Source organism: Dermacentor albipictus, chromosome 1, assembly GCF_038994185.2.
Source record: "Dermacentor albipictus isolate Rhodes 1998 colony chromosome 1, USDA_Dalb.pri_finalv2, whole genome shotgun sequence".
Classification (NCBI taxonomy): domain Eukaryota; kingdom Metazoa; phylum Arthropoda; class Arachnida; order Ixodida; family Ixodidae; genus Dermacentor; species Dermacentor albipictus.
In genome coordinates, this window is record NC_091821.1 from 316823383 (window position 1) to 316843674 (window position 20292).

The following is a 20292-nucleotide window of genomic DNA, read 5'->3' on the forward strand; positions in this document are numbered from 1 at the left end:
ACTGGACATGGCACGTACATTTTTTACCGCTCATTGAAGTTACCATGTCCCCCCTCCTCTTTCCACATAATATAAACATTTTGTAACCTACAGCTATGTGGGGACACTGGGAAGCGGCTCTATCACACGCTAACACTTTGATAAGCAAATTTCAATGAAGGCTGTGTTTGACTCAACAGTATTTCATTTCGCACAGAGAGTTTTCATAACGTACTACCAATTTGCGCTAAATTTAGTCTTGCTGGCTTTTATAGTTGTGCCAGGGCAGCGGGCTCAATTATTACCCGTTCGTTAGATACGCTTACAACACTCTAGAATGCTTGCATGCGTAATTTATTCGAAAACCCCAATTACCCATGTATGTTGAACTTGTTCTACACATCACCCATTAACTTGTCCTTACAGCTTCCGAAAAATAACGAAGCTGCCTGCTTTAGTTCAATGAGGGCACCATGCGAAACAAATATATCACATATGAAAAAGTAAGAAGAAGAGAAAATGAGGGTTCGATAAATATTCGTAATGCTTCTAAATTAGCCAGAAACGTTAAAAGTACGCGACACATTGTGCTTAAAATGCTGGCTTTCCTTCAAAGTATATAAAATATCTGAAAAGCAGAGTTCTCTTGGGACATTGGGAAACCTAGGTAATAGCAGTAGCGTGATACTCTCGAACACTTGCTTACATTTTTTTTTATCGCTGTATTAGATCAACACGCATTTACAATCCCACATAAACTTGGCGTATTGTTCCCCTTATGTTCGCAAAAATTGACCTCACTTGTAGTTTTAATTATGCCAGTGCAGCCGTCTAAGTTTTACACCGCTTGTAAAGCAGACTAATAACGTCATGGATCACTTGCATACGTATTCTGTTGGAGAATGCGCATTTATCCCACCCTTTTACAACATTGCCTAGACATTGGCCGTACCATGCCCCTAGTTTGCCCCAGATAAAAACAAGATGCTTTGATTAGCTCACTGAGAACACCGGAGAAACAAACTACGGATCTCGTACGATGCACGAAGACACATGAGAAAACGGGAGTTTAGTAATTATCTGCGACACTTGCATTTAAAGCAGGAAAGTGAAAGTTTCGCAACGCATTGCGTTTAGAATTCTCTCTATTTTAACGGAATTTCAACCGTCTCCCGTGCTGTTGTTTTAGGAGTCTGGGAGACATGTCAGTTAGCGGCAGTATGGCACCCTGAATGCTTCAATTACTAAGTTTCTACAAAGGCTGTAATGAACCTACACAGAATAAACATATAACGCTCGTCACTCTGAACATTGCTTTGTACGTACTTCGAATAAATATAAACACAGTGCCTCGCATGTCTTACCGAGGATACTGGGAGAAAAGAACTAAACGCCGAGTATAACGCATAAAATTGGAAGAAATGGACTATTTAGTAACTTAATTATTTTGCGCGCACATTAGCAACCTACATAATGTAAATATTCGGTAGACGTCACCAAAAAGTGGCCCTCATTTTTCTCAAAATACGAAATATCTGCTGTTCTTTCTCCGTCCGGGAAACAAGTATTAGGGCAGCTAAAAATTACAAACAACCTGAAAATGAAATCGTCAAAGTCAGAAGTGACACATGCCTTTATAAAAAATTAAATTCAGTGCTCTATTGGTATTGTAATGGCTCTGCACGTGCGATCAAGGTCATTTTCATGAGCACACCTACAATGAGTGATGATTACACAATGAAATTCGGCAGTTATACCTGTGAGAGGTTTGATTGTATTTTTTTATGGTGAAAATATACTGAGACTGTAACGCTATGTAGGCTATCTCTGAACGGAGATTAAATAGATCTAACATTTGATAATTTAACGATTTCATGCCTTAAGGCACACCAGTCGTTGGACACGTCTGATTACAATACCTTATCGGGACCTCTCCCTCGCCCGAAAGTTAAATATAGCAAGCTGATTGTGTTTTTGAATACGGATATAGCGGTCCCAAAATACTGTGCATGATGCAGGTTGTGCAAGTTGACATTTGTTAGGGCGGAAACTGTAAAGCTACAGGCATTTTCCTCAACGAGGGCGCTTATGGTGAATCCCGCGCGTTTTCAGGGTGTCCCGAGAAGGCGCAAAAGACAATCCCCGCTGTCCAAGCAGGGGATGCGTAGTAAAGAAAATCATTACTTATGTGGTCACGCTATTAAGAAAGAAAATTTTGCCTCAGCTGTAGTTTTGTTGAACGTTTCAGCGTGTAGCTGAAAGTGCCTGCTTTCAGAAGTGGAGGGAGGGGGGATATGATATACTTTGCACCCCCCCACTTTTGAGAGAAGGGGCGCCAGTGCCCTCCTTGCCCCCCTCCTTCCCCCGTATGTACGCCTATGGCAATGTGGTCTATTAAATAATAATAATAATAATAATAATAATAATAATAATAATAATAATAATAATAATAATAAATTTACTACGTCAAAATAAATACATGGTAAAATATTCAGCCCGCCACAGCCCCAATAGGCATAACTGTCAGCGCCTGGATGAACAAAGTAACTTAAATATCGCAAAATAAAAAAAGTAGCAACGTAGTTTTCAGAGGTAAATATATAAAGTTATTCCGCTGATAATAAAATATAACTGTGCCTTAACGATTTCTTTAGATAGTATTCACTTTCTTGCGCGAGTAACACTTGAAGAAACACACACATATACGCACGCACGCACACACATGCACACGCACACACACACGCACGCACACACACGCACATACGCACACGCACATACACACATGCACACGCACGCGCAAAAGTGTCAAATACGTTGTGTAATGTCACTATACTCCAGAGCAGGAAAACTTATTTATTTATTTATTTATTTATTTATTCATTCATTCACATTTCCACTAGGGTGGTTGCTTGGGCTAGTTGGGCTAGCTGTACGTCGTTTTTAACATTTCCATGTCAAGTTCCGCATTTTCTGCGGGGTCGAAAGCAAGGTAAGTTACAAAAGCCTTTAAAAACAACCTAGCTACGGAATGCAGCGAAATGGACGTGACCCTTTCTTCTATTCCCCTCCTTTCTGATCTATGTAGCACTTACGATGCCTCGGTGATTACTGCGTTGCAGTTTCTTGTTCACCTCTATTATTTTTTACCACTCTTGCTTTGTCTTCGTGTATTTTGCGTGTTCTTTTCTGTGTCCTTGTTGTTTTTGTAGTGCTCTAAAAATCAACATGTAGGACCAACTAGCTTCAATTTCCGCCCTTTCATCCATGATAACTCTTTACCTTGGTAAATTGAGGGCTGTGGACTCTCGTGCGCAGTAATAATAACAAGGCACGTAGCCGGAAATTGAATACGCCATGGAGCGGCGAAATTCAAGAGCTCACGCGGCCGCTTTTGTGTGGGGCATCTCGGTACGTCCATGTACGTCTCCGTACCGAGAAGACGCGGTAAGCTGAAAGCAACTTTTTCTGGTGCAGTCGCGTTCGTTTGTATTCATGCAAATGAGTTTTATTGATTTCGACTCTGCAGCGACGATCAGTAGGTGAAAATGGAACTGCCTTCCGCTGAACTGACTGAATTATTTCGCAGATGGCGCTAGATGGCCGAAGCCAGTCGTATTGAGCGGGAAACAACGTCGTCTGAAAACAAAAACACGAATAGCAATTTGAAGCGCGGCGTTATTGCTTGGCTGGCACTGAAGCGTCACTTGTTGTGTCGTGGAAGATCAGATTCAGCAGCCGATAAAAGTCAAAGAAATAAAATCTTGGTGTGGCATGTTGATTCCAGAGTTAGGCTAAATGCGCGAATTGTATATACTGCCTTTACATATGTCACGTGTTCAGGAGAAGCAAAAAAGAAACAACGACCTTAGTGCGTTCTTAATTGTCTGTGCTGCTCTTACATATATCGCGCGTTCAAGAGAAACGAAATGAGAAAAAAAAAGAAAAAAGGCGTTTGGTATCGGAAAGCGGCCGACTGACACAGCGCATGGACACCCGAACGTTCTGCGCGACTCGTGTATGCACAAGCGATGCTTCCAAGTTGCGATTCCAGTTCATCGCAGTTAAGATCGCCAAAACTGCGCCGGCCGGCAGATGTGGGTCCAGCGGTGCTGTGCTGTGACGGAGTCACTCGCGGTCACGGTGACGTTGCAGCGAAGCCAAAGGCCCCAGCGTTCGCGTCGCGTGGTACATCATGTGCCGGTTGAGGAAGTCGCACTGCCGCTGCTTCCAGCCCCTCGTTCGAATGACGCGATCGTGGAACAACACCGAAGACGTGCCGTTGGTTTCGGGATCGCAAAATGCCGGAAACTCTGCCGACAAGGCCTGGAACCTGCGCCCGAATCATCTGTCGATTATGCACATGAAGCACTAGAAAATAAGCGCCAAAACAATATTGTATGCCTCCCTTTGTCGACTACTGACACGATGGTTCTATAGCTGGGACTCACTGTCATGAGTCCCACGACAGTGAAGCCGAAGAGGCTCGTAAGCTTGCTCGTCTGCGCACGCTATCTTCGCAGGATACATCAAAGGCGATATACGACAGCCGCCGCCAACCCGTTACCTATATGAAGCTGGTGATTTGGTCTGGTTGTGGACCACACAACGGAAGCGCGGTCTGTGCACAAATCTTTCGGCACACTTTGATGGGCCTATAGGACAAAACAAATAACTTCGTGGGCCGTCCCCTAATGCGGGAAAGAAACCACTGCCATGTGGCTATCCTTGGTATTAGAAAGTGGACCCTACAGGATTCCTAAAGCACTCTTGGTAAAAGTATACTGGCTATACGTTACCTGCGACCGCCGGGCTAACCAAAGAACAGGATGTTTAGCGGAGTTCATGTGGTATGCCCTAAGCGCCAATGCCTTAAGGAATGAAAAAAATTCTCGTACTCTCGTACTCACTGTCCAGAAATCTATATACAGGGGTGTTTCTTTTAGCTGCACCAATTTTTTTTAAATATTGCCTGTGGCAGATAGCACAATTCTAACCCTTGATCCAAATTACTCGATGAGGTGGCCGTTACTTCTACGAGAAATAAAAATTAGCCAGTTGGGGGTGGAAGAAATGTGTACATATGTCACCGAGCACTTCCTTCATGTCGCACAAGAATCAATTCCTCAGTCGTTTAGCGGAAGAACTTCATCAAAGCCTTGGTGGAACTCCGATTGTGAAGAAGCGAAAAAGAAACAAAACAAGTCTCGGAGTATATTCTCCCGCTGCCCTACAACGGAGAAACGATGGAAGGCAAACGCAGACGCATCCGCCGCGATGAGAAAAGAACGAGCTGGACCAATTAGCTCTCATCTGTTGTTGTGATCGGCCTGTAATTCGACCTCTCAAGTATGGGAAACGCTCCAGTTCGCTAGAGGGAGGGGGGGGGGGGCGTAGAGGGACGTTCCATCGTCACCCCTACGGCCACTTCCACGTTCTGAGCTGACAGGGGTAACCAGTAGGCCAGGAATGTGAGGAGGCCGTCGACTTCACAACTTGACAAGGGGACATAAGACTGCGCTCAATGCGCAGGCACTGACACCTCCATGGGCGCTACCCGAAGCAGACTTCGACTACCACAAGACCACAAGTGAATCACCTTTTCGGTGGGGACCTCTCCACCTATTGCAATGGCTGTACTCGAAGGGTTATTAAAGGCCATCCTGGCCCCCTTGTTGGGAAGAACCGCTCGGGACTCTGTTATAGTCACAACTATGTACCGCTGAAGGGAATACATTCTTTCTATTTTTCATCATCGGGATGCTCTCCTTCATTGCCGTCTCCTGATTCTTGCGGTGAAGGCTCACCTCACCCGGTCGAGGTCATATCACTTTCAACTCTTATACAGATACAAAAGAAGTCTATAACAGAGCGAAGAGGCTCAAAGCGAATACATTTATTCATCTTCCACTTCTTACTAAACTCTTAAACACATTGGAATAACAGGTCGATACATTTGGGGAGTACTTTTAGTTTGTATCTAGCTCACAGCATTAAACGCAAAATTTTTCAAGGCATGGAAAGGTCGGGGTGTCAAATCGAATATCTACTCGGGAAGCAACTGCACATGCTAACAACCAGCCTTTTTCTATGCAGGAGCTAAAGATTGCTCTAGATTCGTGCAAAAACTCCGCACCTAGGGCGGATGGAATAACATATAGTATGGTGAAAATGCTACCTGAAAGTATGATAGATTGTTTCTGTGGCTTGTTTAATGCACTTTTTGCTACAGGCCGCCTCCCCTACATGGAGAGAAGCCATAGTTATTTCCATCCTCAAACCCGGAGAAGACCCTACTTTCGTAATAAATTATAGACTATTAGCTTTGACGAGCTGCTTGTGTAAAGTACTCGAAAAGATTATCAATCTTCGTCTTATGTTTTTCCTATAATACAATGACACACTATATCAGCGACAAACAGGCTTTCGAGCTGGTAAGAAGTATACAACAGATAGCCTTGTGCTTCTGGACACATATATTCCCGATGCGTTTGTGCACAAGCAATATTTCCTCTCAGTATTTTTTTTATCTTGAGAAGGCATATGACATGTCTTCGCGTTACGGTATAGTTCTTGATCTGTCATCACATGGAATATCTGGTAATATGTTATACGTGATTCATGACTATCTCTCGGAAATAAAATTTCGCGTCAGGGTCGGTAATTCATTGTTAAGAATATTCACGCAGGAACACGGAATCGCGCAAGCAGGAGCTCTAAGCTGTTTTAAGCTTTACTCTTTTTCTAATAAAAATGAACTCTCTCTGCACCACACTCCCACCAACAATTTCCTACACAGTCTATGTCGGCGACGTTCAGATAAATTTTAGGTCATGGAATTTGAGCAGCTGTGAACGTCAAGTACAGTTATAAGTAAGTCAAGTACAGTCAAGTGTAGTTATAAGTACAGTCAAGTACAGTACATAACTGTACTTGAACATCAAGTACAGTTACAGTCATTCTCACACTCCTCGAGCATAACTTCAACGTTCCTCACAATCTTTTTACCTTTTTCCTACAGACCCGAATTAACTCCTAAACATTATGAATCATCTAAAGGTATCCAGTGCAGAGGGTGATGAGATTCATTACGCAAGTTTAAGAATGATAGCGCATCTTATATCTGGTCCTCTTTCACATATCATCAATCTAATATTCAGGACTGGAACATTTCCAGAGCAACTGAAAAGGCAAAATTAATCCTGGTACATAAAAATAGGGACAGAACCAGTCCTTCTAGCTATCGATCAATCTCCATCCTTTAAGTAAGGATGGAGATTTTTCTATTACCTTCTTCAGTAAGGTAATAGAAAATGCATAATAAAAACTGTTAAATAATTATCTATCTAAATTCAATTTGTTCTCACCTAAACAATGCGGGTTTATAGCCGGCTTCTCTACTAACCTGGCAGTTGTATCTTTTACTGACAAAATTAAACAGGCCATCGATAAACGCGACTATGCTGGGGCTGTATTCATCGATCTAACCAAAGAGAGAGAGAGAGAGAAAAAACATTTATTAGAACCATCGAGGTGGTTGCTCTTGAGGTCGAGTGGGTGGTGTCCTCATTCCAGGACTCCACTGGCCATGGCTGCTCGACGTACTTGCTGGACGAGAGCTTCTTGACCCGCCAGGGTATCGCCGGTCAGCTGTACCTCCCACCGCTCAAATTGCGTGCTAGGCGTCTTTAAGTGTTGAGGTTTGCCCCCGCACCCCCACGAGATGTGGAAGAGTGTAGGGCGTGTGTCGTCGCACCAGGGGCAGATGCCGCGATATGTATGTGGGAACATTTTGCTGTATTTGTGTAGGTTAGGAAATGTGTTTGTCTGAATAAGTCGGAGAGCTACGGCATCTTCAGTGCTGAGCTTTCTGTGAGGCGGAGGATAAATCCTGCGGTTGAGTCGCTGGATCTCGAGTCGGTCGCAGTAATTGGACGGCAGGGGCATGAAGGTAAATGGTGGGGATTGATGAGACGATTCGTCTTGCCCCGCTCGGTTGATTAGCGCTCGAGCTAGGGCGTTCGCCCTCTCGTTCCCCTCCAGACCCGCGTGGCCCGGCGTCCACGTGATTTGATGGTATTCTTGCAGCCTCGGGCCTAGAATCTGAGCCGCCAGCAGCGGTGTTCGTCCATTGGTAAAGTTACGGCAGGCCTGTTGCGAGTCGGTAACGACATGGACTTCCCTGCCTACCCTGTCTTCTTGCTTTATTACCAGTGCCGCGGCTATGGTCTCAGCCGCAGCTGGGGTCTCTGCCCTTACGGAGGCCGCGAGGGTCAAGGAGTTGTCTCTTCCGTTCACGGCGGCTACCGCAAAGAGGCCCCCTACAGGGTACGCCGCCACGTCCACGTACGTTACGTACGGGTCACCCTTGAATTGTCGGCGCTGTCTGTCGACGCGAGCCTTGCGTCGTCCTTCATGGAGTTCATGGCTCATGTGCTTCGGTATCGGGTTCGCCTTGATTTTGCCTCTGACCTCAGGCGGGAGTGATCGTTGCCCATCGAGGGCACGGAGCTCCGTTGCCGTTCCGGTCCGGTGGAGGATGGCTCTGCCCGCCGCCGTCTTCTGCAGTCTGGTCTCAAGTCTCATCTGGTCTCAAGATGAACTCAAGTAACTCAATCTAACCAAAGCGTTTGACACCGTAGCTCACTGCATTCTTTTTGATAAACTTAATTCTATCGCTATTGTTGGTCCCGCACTAAGCCCCTTTAAAAGCTATTTATGTAACACGCAGAAGCTGCTTATATTAATCCAACAAATCACTTATCCTCTCAGAGAGATGTACCCCAGGGGTCGATTCTCGGGCCACTTCTATTTGTTATCTATATTAATGATCTCCCTAATTCTTTAACTCATGCTGAACTAGTTCTACATGCAGAAGACTCTGCCATACTTGCTTTTGGCCGGTCTATTGGTTCCCTTACAACTAGACTCAACACTTACCTAAATAACACACTTGAGCAGCTGTAACTCCCTCGAAATTAACCCGTCCAAAACCACATTCTTATCTTCCATTCCGATCAGAAAAGTCTCTCATATACGCCGGCAGTAACCATCAAATCTCACTCCATTTGCGCAGTTAATCAATGCTCATTTCTCGGCGTCCCACCAGACTCTCATATCAAGTACACAGTTCACATCGTTAGTTTGCTCCGTAAAACAGCTCATGAAATAAAATTAAAGCTAAAAGCGTGACATTATATTACTACCCCATCATTGCTAACGCTTTATTTTGCTTTTGTTCATGGTCATTTTGCCTGTTGTATTGCGACATGGGGTAGTACGTATCCTACGCTTATATAACTTCATTACAACACATTCAAAATCAAACAACCAGTATTCTCACTTGCAGTTCTCTTCGTTGCAGTGCCTCTCAACTACTTCGCAAATGCCGAATATTAGCAATGGCTCAGCTGTACATATTTCATCTTGTAATCATTTTGTATCGATCTCTTCATGACCTCTTGCCGCGCAACATACTAAGGGGATTCCAGCTCGTTAACGATAATGCAACGATTTGCTTTCAATCATAATTTTACCTTTAATTCAAACTAACTGCGACACACAACCAATCCACTTTCCTAGCATGTCATTTTGGAGTCGCCTCCCGACTCACGTCAAACCATTTCTATCTTTTAAAAAGGAAGTTTTCTTTTTCTTTTTTTAATTGATGTTTGATTTTTTTTTCTTCATCACCTTTCTCACCCGAACACTTACGTACTAAGTTCTGAGTTGTGCTTCCATGACATACTAGATGTTAGTGATGTTCTGTATGTCCTTTTCATTTCTTTAAATATCCTTTGTAAATATTATATATCTTTATTTTGTTGTATTCTTCTTGTTCTATCAGCATAATCTCTATTATTCTTTTGTATGTTAGAGCATTGTTGCCCAAAGTCATTGATATATATTTTTATTTATGAAATTTTATTGTATTTCTTGTTTTTGTATTTTCTGCTTTTGCTATTTTTTGTGTCTCACTCGTATTACCCTGTTCTGAATATTGTCATTACTATTGTGCACTAATTAACAAGAGGTCCCCTTACATATTCGTGCTCTGTGACCTCCTCTGGGGTCTTCATTTATGTAACACATTCTGCAACTGAATAGTCTGACGGCAGTCATTTTTTTTTCATTTATTTACCCTAAAGGCGCAGCTTGGTAATTACATAGGGGGGGGGGGGGGTGAGGTGCGGGGGTAGAGAGAACAATTGATATACAAAGGTATAAGGCAATGTGCACGTAAGTAGAATATTCTTATATGATGTCCTACATGTTATGCAACCTTTACATCACTTCTCATTCGGCAACATCATACGCCAATAATTCTTACATTATGCAAACAATAATCTTGCATCATCTGACATCTGAAGAAATACAGGAAGAAATGTTAATGTTATTAATTTCCGAATGTTTCATTAAGTGCTTGTTTGAATATAATATGATCAGTTGTTTCGGCTATATTACTTGGGAGATGATTCCATTCCGAAATCGCTAAGTGCAGACATGAAAACTGCAATAGTTTAGTACGTGCAAATGGTTGTTCTACCTTAAATTCATGATCCATGTGTGGGAATTTCCTTTGGCTGGTAAGATGTGTGCCTGAGAGAAGATATTTGGGTGATGAAAAAGCTGATGGAAGAAAGTTAGCCGAGATATCTTTCTTGTAGTCTGCAATGGGATGAGTCCTAGGTCATGTTTTATTTTGATGATGCTTGACTGTTGTGAATAGTTGCCTGTAATAAATCGCGCTGTCCTGTTGTCAAAAGATTCTAATTTGTTAATAAGATGCCTTTGGTGCGGGTTCCATATAAATGAGGCATATTCAAGCTTTGAACGAAGTACGGTGGTATATCCAATCAGGTACGTAACAGGTAGAGCACCACCAATATTTATCAGATGTGGAGAGCCTTTTTTCTGTACTGCATATAATGTTATGTTGCCCAGGCACAGAAAGACAGCGAAGGTACCCCACTTTGCACCCTGCTCACTTCCTTTCAGATGAGTCTAGGTTTTCCTTTAACAGATTGTTCATTTCTTTAAGAGACATCGACTTTTTAAGAAACATTCTTTTAACCTAACCTGAAGCCTTGTCCTCCTTATGGAAGCATTGGGTAGCAGAAATTATTCTAGTAGTCGCTAGCAGTTTCGTATTACCCTGCCAAGGCAAGAGTAAATAAATAGGGATGCCTGACTTCGTCCACTCACACCGCACCTTCGTTTTTATTTTCCGTCATTTTGTTCTGGCATAATACATTATCTATTTATTTCGCTTTACTAACATATATGACGTTTATATTAAACTTCACGGTCCACATAGACCCTACACACCTATTTTAGAAAACTCTTATTTCAGCCGTGTCAGTCCAGCTTCGTTCAAATAAGATCCCCACATTTAGCTCTCCTAACCCCGGTCGACATTAAATGCGAAGTCCATGGAGCTCTTTGGCCTAGATGCCATTGTGCCATAAAACATTATCAATCATCAACAGGCCAAAAATAAGGCATAGATGAGACGGACAGGAGAGACATGCGCGCGTACGTGCGTCCATGGCTATTATTTCGCCATATTAAGCTTGGGTCATGAACCAACTGTGGCCCAGCAGCACGTATTAGTCGCGTCAAGTTCTGTGCCGTTGACAGCAGAGTCGTTCTCGCACCCTTTCCTGGCGAAGTCTGTCCAAATGGAGATGACCCTTCGAGAGTAGGCCACGTCTCCTCCGGCGGCAGAAGACGCCGTCCCCTCCCGAACGACGCTCGCGATGGGCGCGCCGAAAACCAAGGGCACGTCATCGCCGTGAGTTGCATTTCTCATCTGCGGAGGGGTGGGGGGGGGGGGGGTGCGATAAGAACGGTCAACATGGACACAGGTAAACACAAACTCGCGGCGTCAAATCCTGGCTGCGGCGACCGAATTTCGATGGGAGCAAAATGCAAAAACACCCGTGTACCGCGCATTGGGTGCGCGTTAAAGAACCCCGTGTGGTCAGAATTAGTCCGGCGTCCCCCACCACTACGTGCCTCATAATCAGATCGTGGCTTTGGCACGTAATACCTCAGAAATGATTCATTATTATACGAAGACAACTATTTGTATACTGCTCGTTTATGTTGCTTGAATTCGTCCTCAAAATTACTGCTTCGCATGCGCACTAGGTACAAATGCGTTATGTTGCCAGCTGAAAGGTAGCAGCAAATATATTATTTATAATTATCACCATTACTTGTTGATAATGCTGAATAACATGTGTTATATACCTCGGTTAGGTGGACAGCGCACGCTCCGTTGGTATCCGCTGTTTCTAAATTTCCTACGTTATATAGGTGATTACATTATAGGTAGTTTTATAAACTTAGACACGTGTTGTGAGCGTGTTAGCATACGCATGTTGCCATGCTAAGCCAAGTTACCCTCCTCTCTATTCAAACCCTTGCCCTTGCGCAGTGCTGTTGAGGTGTTCTCGCTAGAAAGGCAGTCACGGCGAAGCGCACAGTGTCTTCATTTTCCTTAACAATAATCACTTACAGATCGAGTTCCCTAAGTTGTCTTTGTGGGGATGTCGTTTAGGAGTACTCGATAGAAGAGGAGAAAGTGACACTTGCATGTCCGGCGGCAGCCGGCTCGGCGATCAGCAAATGCACAACGCGCGCCCGGCCCCTGCACAGTCTCTTCGCGAACAGCACGGACGGGCAGTTGTACCGCACGTCACCCAGGAACTCGGCGCCCACGCTGCCGCGCCCTGTGCCGTGTTCCTTGTACAGGTTGCTCACCGCAGCTGAAACGTTGCGTTCCACAAAATGCGATCTTAGACTCGCCTCGAACCTACTTTCACCGCGCGCAGCGACTTCCGTTCCTTGTGTTTTCGTAAGTTATAGGAGGGTTGGTCTTCCTCCCTTACTCCGTAGTGTCAGGTTGCGGTGACGGTGAGCAAGCAAACACTGCCAGACGTGTGGTCTAAGAATCTAAGCTCTTATTTGGTGAAATTGTGGCCAGAAAGGTGAGGAACACTCAAATCACAACGATAGCTGCGATCACGTCCGTCGGTCGTCAAATCTGATCTCACTGGTCAAGTCCGTCGGTTATGTATATCTGTATCAGTGTACCAGCGTACGTTCCAGAGTGATCATTGGTGCTGGCGCACATTTTAGAATGTACAATAGTATTTCGCACAGCGCACGCACTTGATTAAACAAGACTATTTCGCAATAAAATCAGCGGCAACAAAATAAATTCTGGATATAGTAGGCGCGTTTCGCGCCGAGGGATAACTTGACGGCAGTGATAACTCGGTGAAAAACGGTCACCGGCAAAAATCACACAATTAGAATGCGACAATACCGTTTATTGCGATAGCAATTATATAGACACTCCACGCGCAATTTTGCCATCGCCTTCACCGTGAGGCTTCGTATGAGTGAAAGCGTGTGAGGATAAGCCGGCGAACGCGGTTCAATCTAGCGTGCGCCAGCGAGGAACGCGGCCCGGATGCGTGCCCTCTCCTGTGGCGCGGGAGGAAGGGTAGTGAAGCGAAGGAGGACGGGCGTTCTTCTCCGGCGGCTGCTAGGGTGCCTCGGTGTCCTCGACCGCCGCTCCGCACAGAGTGGAGACAACCGCGGCGTCTACTACGGCGTTGGCCACGCGAATCGCGGGCGCCATACGCCTTTAGCGGGAGCCATAGAAATACGTTGCCGGCGCTCGTGTGTCTTGAAGGCGGCCTGCGACGTGGCTAAAGTGCACGCCCGCGCGAGCCTCATCTTCAAAGCGATCTGCGATGTTTGTAGAGTGCGCGTAATGCCGGTAGCTTCGTATGCGCTGTGCCTTCGGTGATGCATTCGAGCTAAAGCGACAGATGCACGGAGGTCAATTGGCTCGCGGCTGCTGCTGCGATTCCTAACTCCAGAATTTTCACAGCGAGTTTCCGCGCTCATTGACCGAGATGTATTCATGTTTATATGCGCGCGCGCGTGACACCGTGCTGGTTAATTTAGTTAAAACACGTTGACGTGCTAGTTGGTTTGGATTCATGATAGAATGTGTAAGCGCGACTGAACAAGGACGTAGAAAGAACCAGACACACAACGGCAGCGCTGCCTCCGTGTGTCTGTTTCTTTCTACGTCCTCGTTGTGTCACGTTCACATATTCTATGATTGTTAATTTAGTTAGCAAGCGAATGTTTACAAGTTTATGCGGCCGATCAAACTATTATCCTTACTTCGTACAGCTATCCACTAATTTGCTATCGCAATCGGTGCTACGCCTTTCGGGCTGAACTGCAAATTGTTTAGCAGTACAATACTATGACATGCACACACATTGTATGTGCAAACAATTATGTTATATCAGAAATTACGGCTGTGTGGCATTCAAGCGGGAGACTGGCTCCTTCTGTGGTTGCTGGATATGGCAAGGGTGATTCTGCTGGTAGACTTGTTGGTCTTAAATGAGGACTAGGAAAATTTTCTTTGTCTTTGTGTGGCTCTGAGACATGGTAAGATCCCCTGTCACTGTGCGAGAATTCATTAAGCTATTGCTATACGCACGCATTTCTTCCGTTAAATCACTGCGTATGTCATCACACAACATGAATTACACTGCTGCATTCCCCATCGTTCATGACGTATATCCTAACACAACGGTGTCTACCCAGTACGCCAGAGGCTTGGCTATATGATGTGACGCGCTATTGCAACAACAGAACGCCACTATCTCGAATTCAAAACTGACACACATGAATAATTTTCTCGCATTGTTATGAAGCTGTATAGTGCTTAATGAAAACGCTGATCTTGCCAACCACTTCATGGTCTGTTTTTATACCGTGAGCGAGCCATGGCGTAACGCTGGAAGTAGACTGCATGAAAGCTGAAATAATTCGTAGTACATACTGATAAACCTGACGTCCGTCTTTTGGAATCTTGCATTGCGCTTCGTGGCATATAAACATATTTCACGTCATTTAAAATAGAAAAATGGACTGTTGAAGCATGTCTAGGGCGATACGTGGGACCACTCTGAAGCCTTTCGCGTGGGTGTAGAAAAATAGAACTCGTGAAACTTATCTAAAAGGGCTATCTTGACATTGTTGAATTCGAAGTATCCAGAATCCTTGGTGAAAGATACAAAAGGGAAAAAAGCTTCCTCATGCGGGCCACGTTCAACAGGGTTTGGCAAATATTTGTGAGGAGTTCAAGCTTCTATGGATAACCAATTTTTATTGAATGAGAAAAACATAATAAAGTGAAGTCCTAAAGAGGCACCGCGTCCTTTTACACGTGCAGATGCGTAGACGCTAATTAGAACTGACTGGAACGGGTTTACAAATGGTTGTCCCTCTGAGAGACATGCTTTCGCCACGACCAATTCTGTGACGTCATTTCGTAGTAGCGCCTTCAACATAAATATCAGCATCAAAACAAAGTGTAGGCGCGTTCTGACTATTCGTGTCTTGCAGCTGTGCTCTCATCAGTCGTTCCTCGCCCCATTTTCAGCATCTTAAGAAGCCCACAAGTTCGAATTAACCATATTCCTAGTTTGACCTACTTGAAATTACTGGTTTCAATACGTTTGCAAACATAGCGAACTAAGAAAAGTATTGAGGTTTATTTGAATTATCTAAGCTTGAAATACTGAACCCCGTATTCCAGAACGTTCGTCCGCTCGACAGCCCACCTGCTCAAGAAAGTGGGTGGCAGCGCACCCCAGGGGAATTTCTTAGCAAACATTTCGTAACAGGGTGCTCTCGGCGTCTAATGTTGTGCTCTATGATATGGCGTCCAGGTAGAGTTTCAAGCCGAGGCTCGTTTCTGAATACAGAGGTAAGAGACAGATGTATTTGTATAAAGAACAAACAAAAGAGTAAACATTTACCTTGCAATTCCACATGGTTGTGGTAGGCAAGTTGAGAAGCGGAGAGTCCAACCACACTCATTAGGTTCTCGACGCTAAAGTCAATGGCACCCGACTTATTTTCGAGAAGGCGCTGGTATTCGGCCCGTCCTTCCGAAACGACATTAGTCAAGAGCACTTCGGCCGGCGAGTACGTGCGGACTTCAGCTACGAACTCCGCAGGCTGCTCCGGCAGCACAAAGTCATCGGGAAACAGCACTCCGACAGCGCCCGGGAACTGGTCTTGTGCCACGGCGAGGCTCGCAGCTGTCGCGTTTCGCAGACACTCCAGCGTAGCACTCTGGTCAGTGTCAGCGCAGCCCGCGGCGCCGAGAAAGCCGTTCCAGTGTTCTTCGGTCTGCTGCTCATGGCTAGACTTGAGCAGGGGCGATCCGCTGCCGAGGATGATCCTGAACGTGGCGAAGTAGCTCCTGAGCTTCGGTGAGACCAGGAATAGGCCGGCCAAGTAAGAGCCCCACCCGCTGCCGAACAGGACGACATTCTCTGCGCTTCCACCAAAGGCGGCTATGCTCTCGCGCACCCAGCCGAGTGCCATCGCGAGATCCAGTAGTCCCGGGTTCCGGGCGGCACCAACTATGTCTCTGCTGGGAAACCCCAGCACACCAAGGCGGTAGTTTGGCACGACTACGACAACTTGGCCCTGAGCTGCCAGAACTGCGCCTTCGTGCAGACGGTCCGCGTTCCCGCCCGCGCGAAGGCCTCCGCCGTGAATAAAGACAAGCACTGTGAGCCCCGTGCAGTACGAGTTGTTACACATGGGCGCCCACACGTTAACGTGCAGGCAATCTTCGGACGGCAATGGCGGAGCGTGGCTGCTGCCGTCTCCGCGCTCGGCACTGCGAGAATGCTCGTCTAAACGGGGCTCCGGCAAGCGATAGCAGGGCGCTCGCACTTTCGATGCGTCCAGAGCGACGTCCCACCCGTCGGCGGGCTGCGGAGCAGAGAAGCGGTTCGAGCCGCCCGTGTTCGCAGCGTATGGTATGCCGAGGAAAGCGGCCACGTCTGTGCCGTGGATCTTCCGTTTTCTCCCGATGACGGCGCCTTTAGTGGTATTCACGAAGACGACGTCGCGCGAACGAGTCGCGGAAACCGCTTCTGCCTTGTTGACGGCGATTCTCACCAGTGGTTCTTGGTCTGCGCATGTCGTGGGGTCCGAGTTAAGGGACACGCCGTCAGGAGAGGTTGTCGTGATAAAATACGAACTAAATATCCTTCTCGAAGTCGAGATTGAGTCCGAACTGGAGGTATTTTCGTCGCGAGGTGCTGGCGCCGTTTCCGTCCAGTGGCTTTTAGGGAGACGCTCGTACGTGTCATCGGAGACGTTAATTCCTTTTGGCGCCGAAGAGCTAGTCGGTCTTCGCTTGCGTGCGCTTATCCCTGATGGAAAGATAGTACTTAGGGCTTGCAGTTGGCTCTCGTTGAGGACAGAAACAAGGAAGGCGCTATTGCTGTCGGCGTCGTTAGGGTTTTCTTCATTGTTAGCGGTGCCGTTGCTGAGACGTTTCCAGGCGAACATAGCCAATAGAGTCGTAGTAAAGAGAAACAAGAACATGGCAAACCACATCCAGGACGCAGACCTGCAGAAATCGGGTAACAGAAGCAGGAGCCTCGTTTATTAAAGGGGACGTTTAGAGTAAATATGGCAAAGTATCAACATTAACCACCGTCTCGCGAAATAATTCCGAATAATGAGGGGTTTGAATGAGCAAAGTAATTACTGATACAGATGATTGATTCAGACTTTCGCTGGAACCATAATAAGCTTACTTGCATTTAATTTCTTTCTTTTATTTTAGGGAGGGCGTGAATACACACTTTGTTCGTAATCGTAATAATTTAAAATGGAACGTAAGTGTAAGAAAAGGCAGGCAACGAGCCACCGCTTGGTTTCGAACCAACCGGTGGTGGTTGCATAGCCATTCACGCATCCGCCGCCATGGCTGTTGGTGGCACTAACAGCCTAAAGCCTAAGCATTTCGGTCATTGCAGTGAGTGAGCTCTAAATGACTTCGTCAAAGGCTGATCTTGATGGATCCAGTGGAACTTGGGCATTTCAACTATTGTTGGTTTCAATGTAGCGCGACTTCGTTCATCGTATTTTCAAAATCAAACCCACGCAAAAAATGATGTGACATTTGGCTCTGCTCGTGTTGAGTTTTCGTCTGCGCTAGTTTATTCATTTAGCCTATCACGAACCAAGTCTCGGTTGTGGCTTGTTGCCTACCTTTTCTTACACTCTTTTTCCGTTTTCTTTTTCACAAACATGAACAAAAGATGAAACAGCATGTTGTCTACTAATATAAAAGTTTCTATTACCACTTGTTTTTTTATGTAACTGTTGACTTCTCCGATTAACCAGTCTCGTTACCCTACTTAATAGATAATACCCTAATGCAGTACGTATAGTGCTGCAACGGGGTCTTGCTATAGACGCGCTGCTTAAAGGATTAAAAATGCGCATCACCTTGTCTATTTTCATCTCGCTCATCTGTTCCTTTTTACGCCTTTAAGCAATGCGTCTAGCCGTTAAGTATCTTGTGCCTTATCTACTCCGCGCCACTCCAGCAGGCCGCCTCTAATTAGTAAGAGCTCTCAAGTTTCGTGTGAATGGCCTGTATCTGCGCATTGCTGCATAGTTCCTTCTATCCTGTGCAGTTGCCTACCTCATGAGGCTTCTCCACGAATGGCTCTTGCTGTGCAGAGCGTGTAGCACTCTCCTGGAGGATTCGGCGTCAGATGACAGCCAAATGGACATGGCCACGGCTTCGGCCTCTGGAAAAATTGCTCGGTCAACGCCGACAGGCACAATACGTTGTGTCGATTCTGACACTGGCATGTTGTTATTTTTGTTGTCTCAAAAGATCAACAGCAACAACAGCGTTCTGGCCTCAGATCACCCTGACCTAAATACTCTTCTTCTGCTTCTTCTTCTTGTTCGTGCATCCTGCATGCATCTTCGACTAACGCTCACGTCAGGATTACGTGAGGGTGGCAGCGTATACATTAATAAGGATGTAGGATTGGTATTGTCGGTAAAACATGGCTTATAATAATAATAATAATAATAATAATAATAATAATAATAATAATAATAATAATAATAATAATAATAATAAATGCATCATTTGTCGTAAAAGCATCACATACAAAACGGGTCAGCCCAAGCCAATGAGACTTGTCGGGCTGTACTCGGCAGTCAGTTTCAGGGACGCAATAAACTACAAGAGTGAGGAAAAAAAAGGATAGAGGAGGCAGTAAATTGGGGTCCAATGCTACACGAAGAAATACTGAAAACAAACAGACATCAAGCAGTGTCAGATGAGTTTTCCCTTGAATACAATTTCAGGGCACGTTTCGATGAAATGTAAAAAAATCTCCGTGGGCATGGAATTAAATGTATCGGGAAGATAACAATTTCGCAGAAAACGTCCCAACCGCGTATAACATCGGGGTGTACAAAACATGGGATGACGCCCGAGTGGTCTTGTGGGCACAAAAGGAAACACAAAATCACTATTCCAGCGATGACGGCAAATAACTGTCTGAAAAATTATGCGTCAAGGGAAGGCAACTGTATAGCTGAAAACAAGTTAGTACCACCGGGAATGTTAACATTATAGGCCACATTTCGTAGCAGTGATATTAACATACAGTTTATTTTTGAACGCCACGTGAAAGAACAATGATAAAATACTGTTGTACCTTATATCAGGATACTGTAACCAAGGGCATGAATGATTATCTTGCGCACAGAAAAGGGGACGATGAAGCGGCTGTTGTGAAGAGTACATGATAACGCCCAAAGTTTATTACAGAGAAGAGATAAGTCACTATTCCATGTCATATCGGAGTCGAAGATAATTCCCATGTACTTTAAATTCGGCGATGGTAGGAGAGGAGAGCATTGACAATTGGTACATCGTGAACCATGAAGAAAGATTGGGAGAGTGGGATCAATTCGTCTATGTGGATTGTGGAAACAAGGCAGTTTTGTTTTTTGTTTGTTAATAGTGATAGAGTTTCTAGAAAACCGGTCCATGACAGACATAATGTCACTTTGTAGCATTGCAACCGATGAAATGAAAGCAGAGTTTTTGGTAAAAAGAACAGTGTCATCGGCGTATTGAAACATTTGTCATTGGGATGTAACTCTAGACAGATCATTTACATAAACGTTAAATAGTAGTGGATATAACATGGATCCCTGCGGGACGCCAGATTTTAAGAAAACTTTCTAACTAACGTGATCCCCTATCTTGAGTACCTAGCTGTGAGCGATTAAAAAAATAGTAAATAATAATTTGTTAAATTGCCCCCGAAATCCCAAGAGATGTAGTTTGTGCAAAAGTAATGTGTGCCCTACGGAGTCACAAGCTTTGCTTGCATCCAGGAAAACAGCCGTTACTACCTC

The 20292-nt window shown here is 45.1% G+C and overlaps 1 protein-coding gene across 1 annotated transcript; it reads right to left on the reverse strand.

Moving 5' to 3' along the window:
* Positions 1 to 3468: 3468 nt before the first annotated feature.
* Positions 3469 to 18796, reverse strand: LOC135903574 (carboxylesterase 1E-like). The gene is made up of 5 exons (XM_065433900.2): positions 18545 to 18796; positions 15843 to 17458; positions 12577 to 12749; positions 11634 to 11788; positions 3469 to 4309 (listed from the first exon to the last, which is right to left on the reverse strand). Exons 1-5 carry the CDS (start codon positions 18715 to 18717, stop codon positions 4105 to 4107), a joined length of 2322 nt encoding a protein of 773 aa, XP_065289972.2. The 5' UTR covers positions 18718 to 18796; the 3' UTR covers positions 3469 to 4104.
* Between the last annotated feature and the right edge of the window lie 1496 nt (positions 18797 to 20292).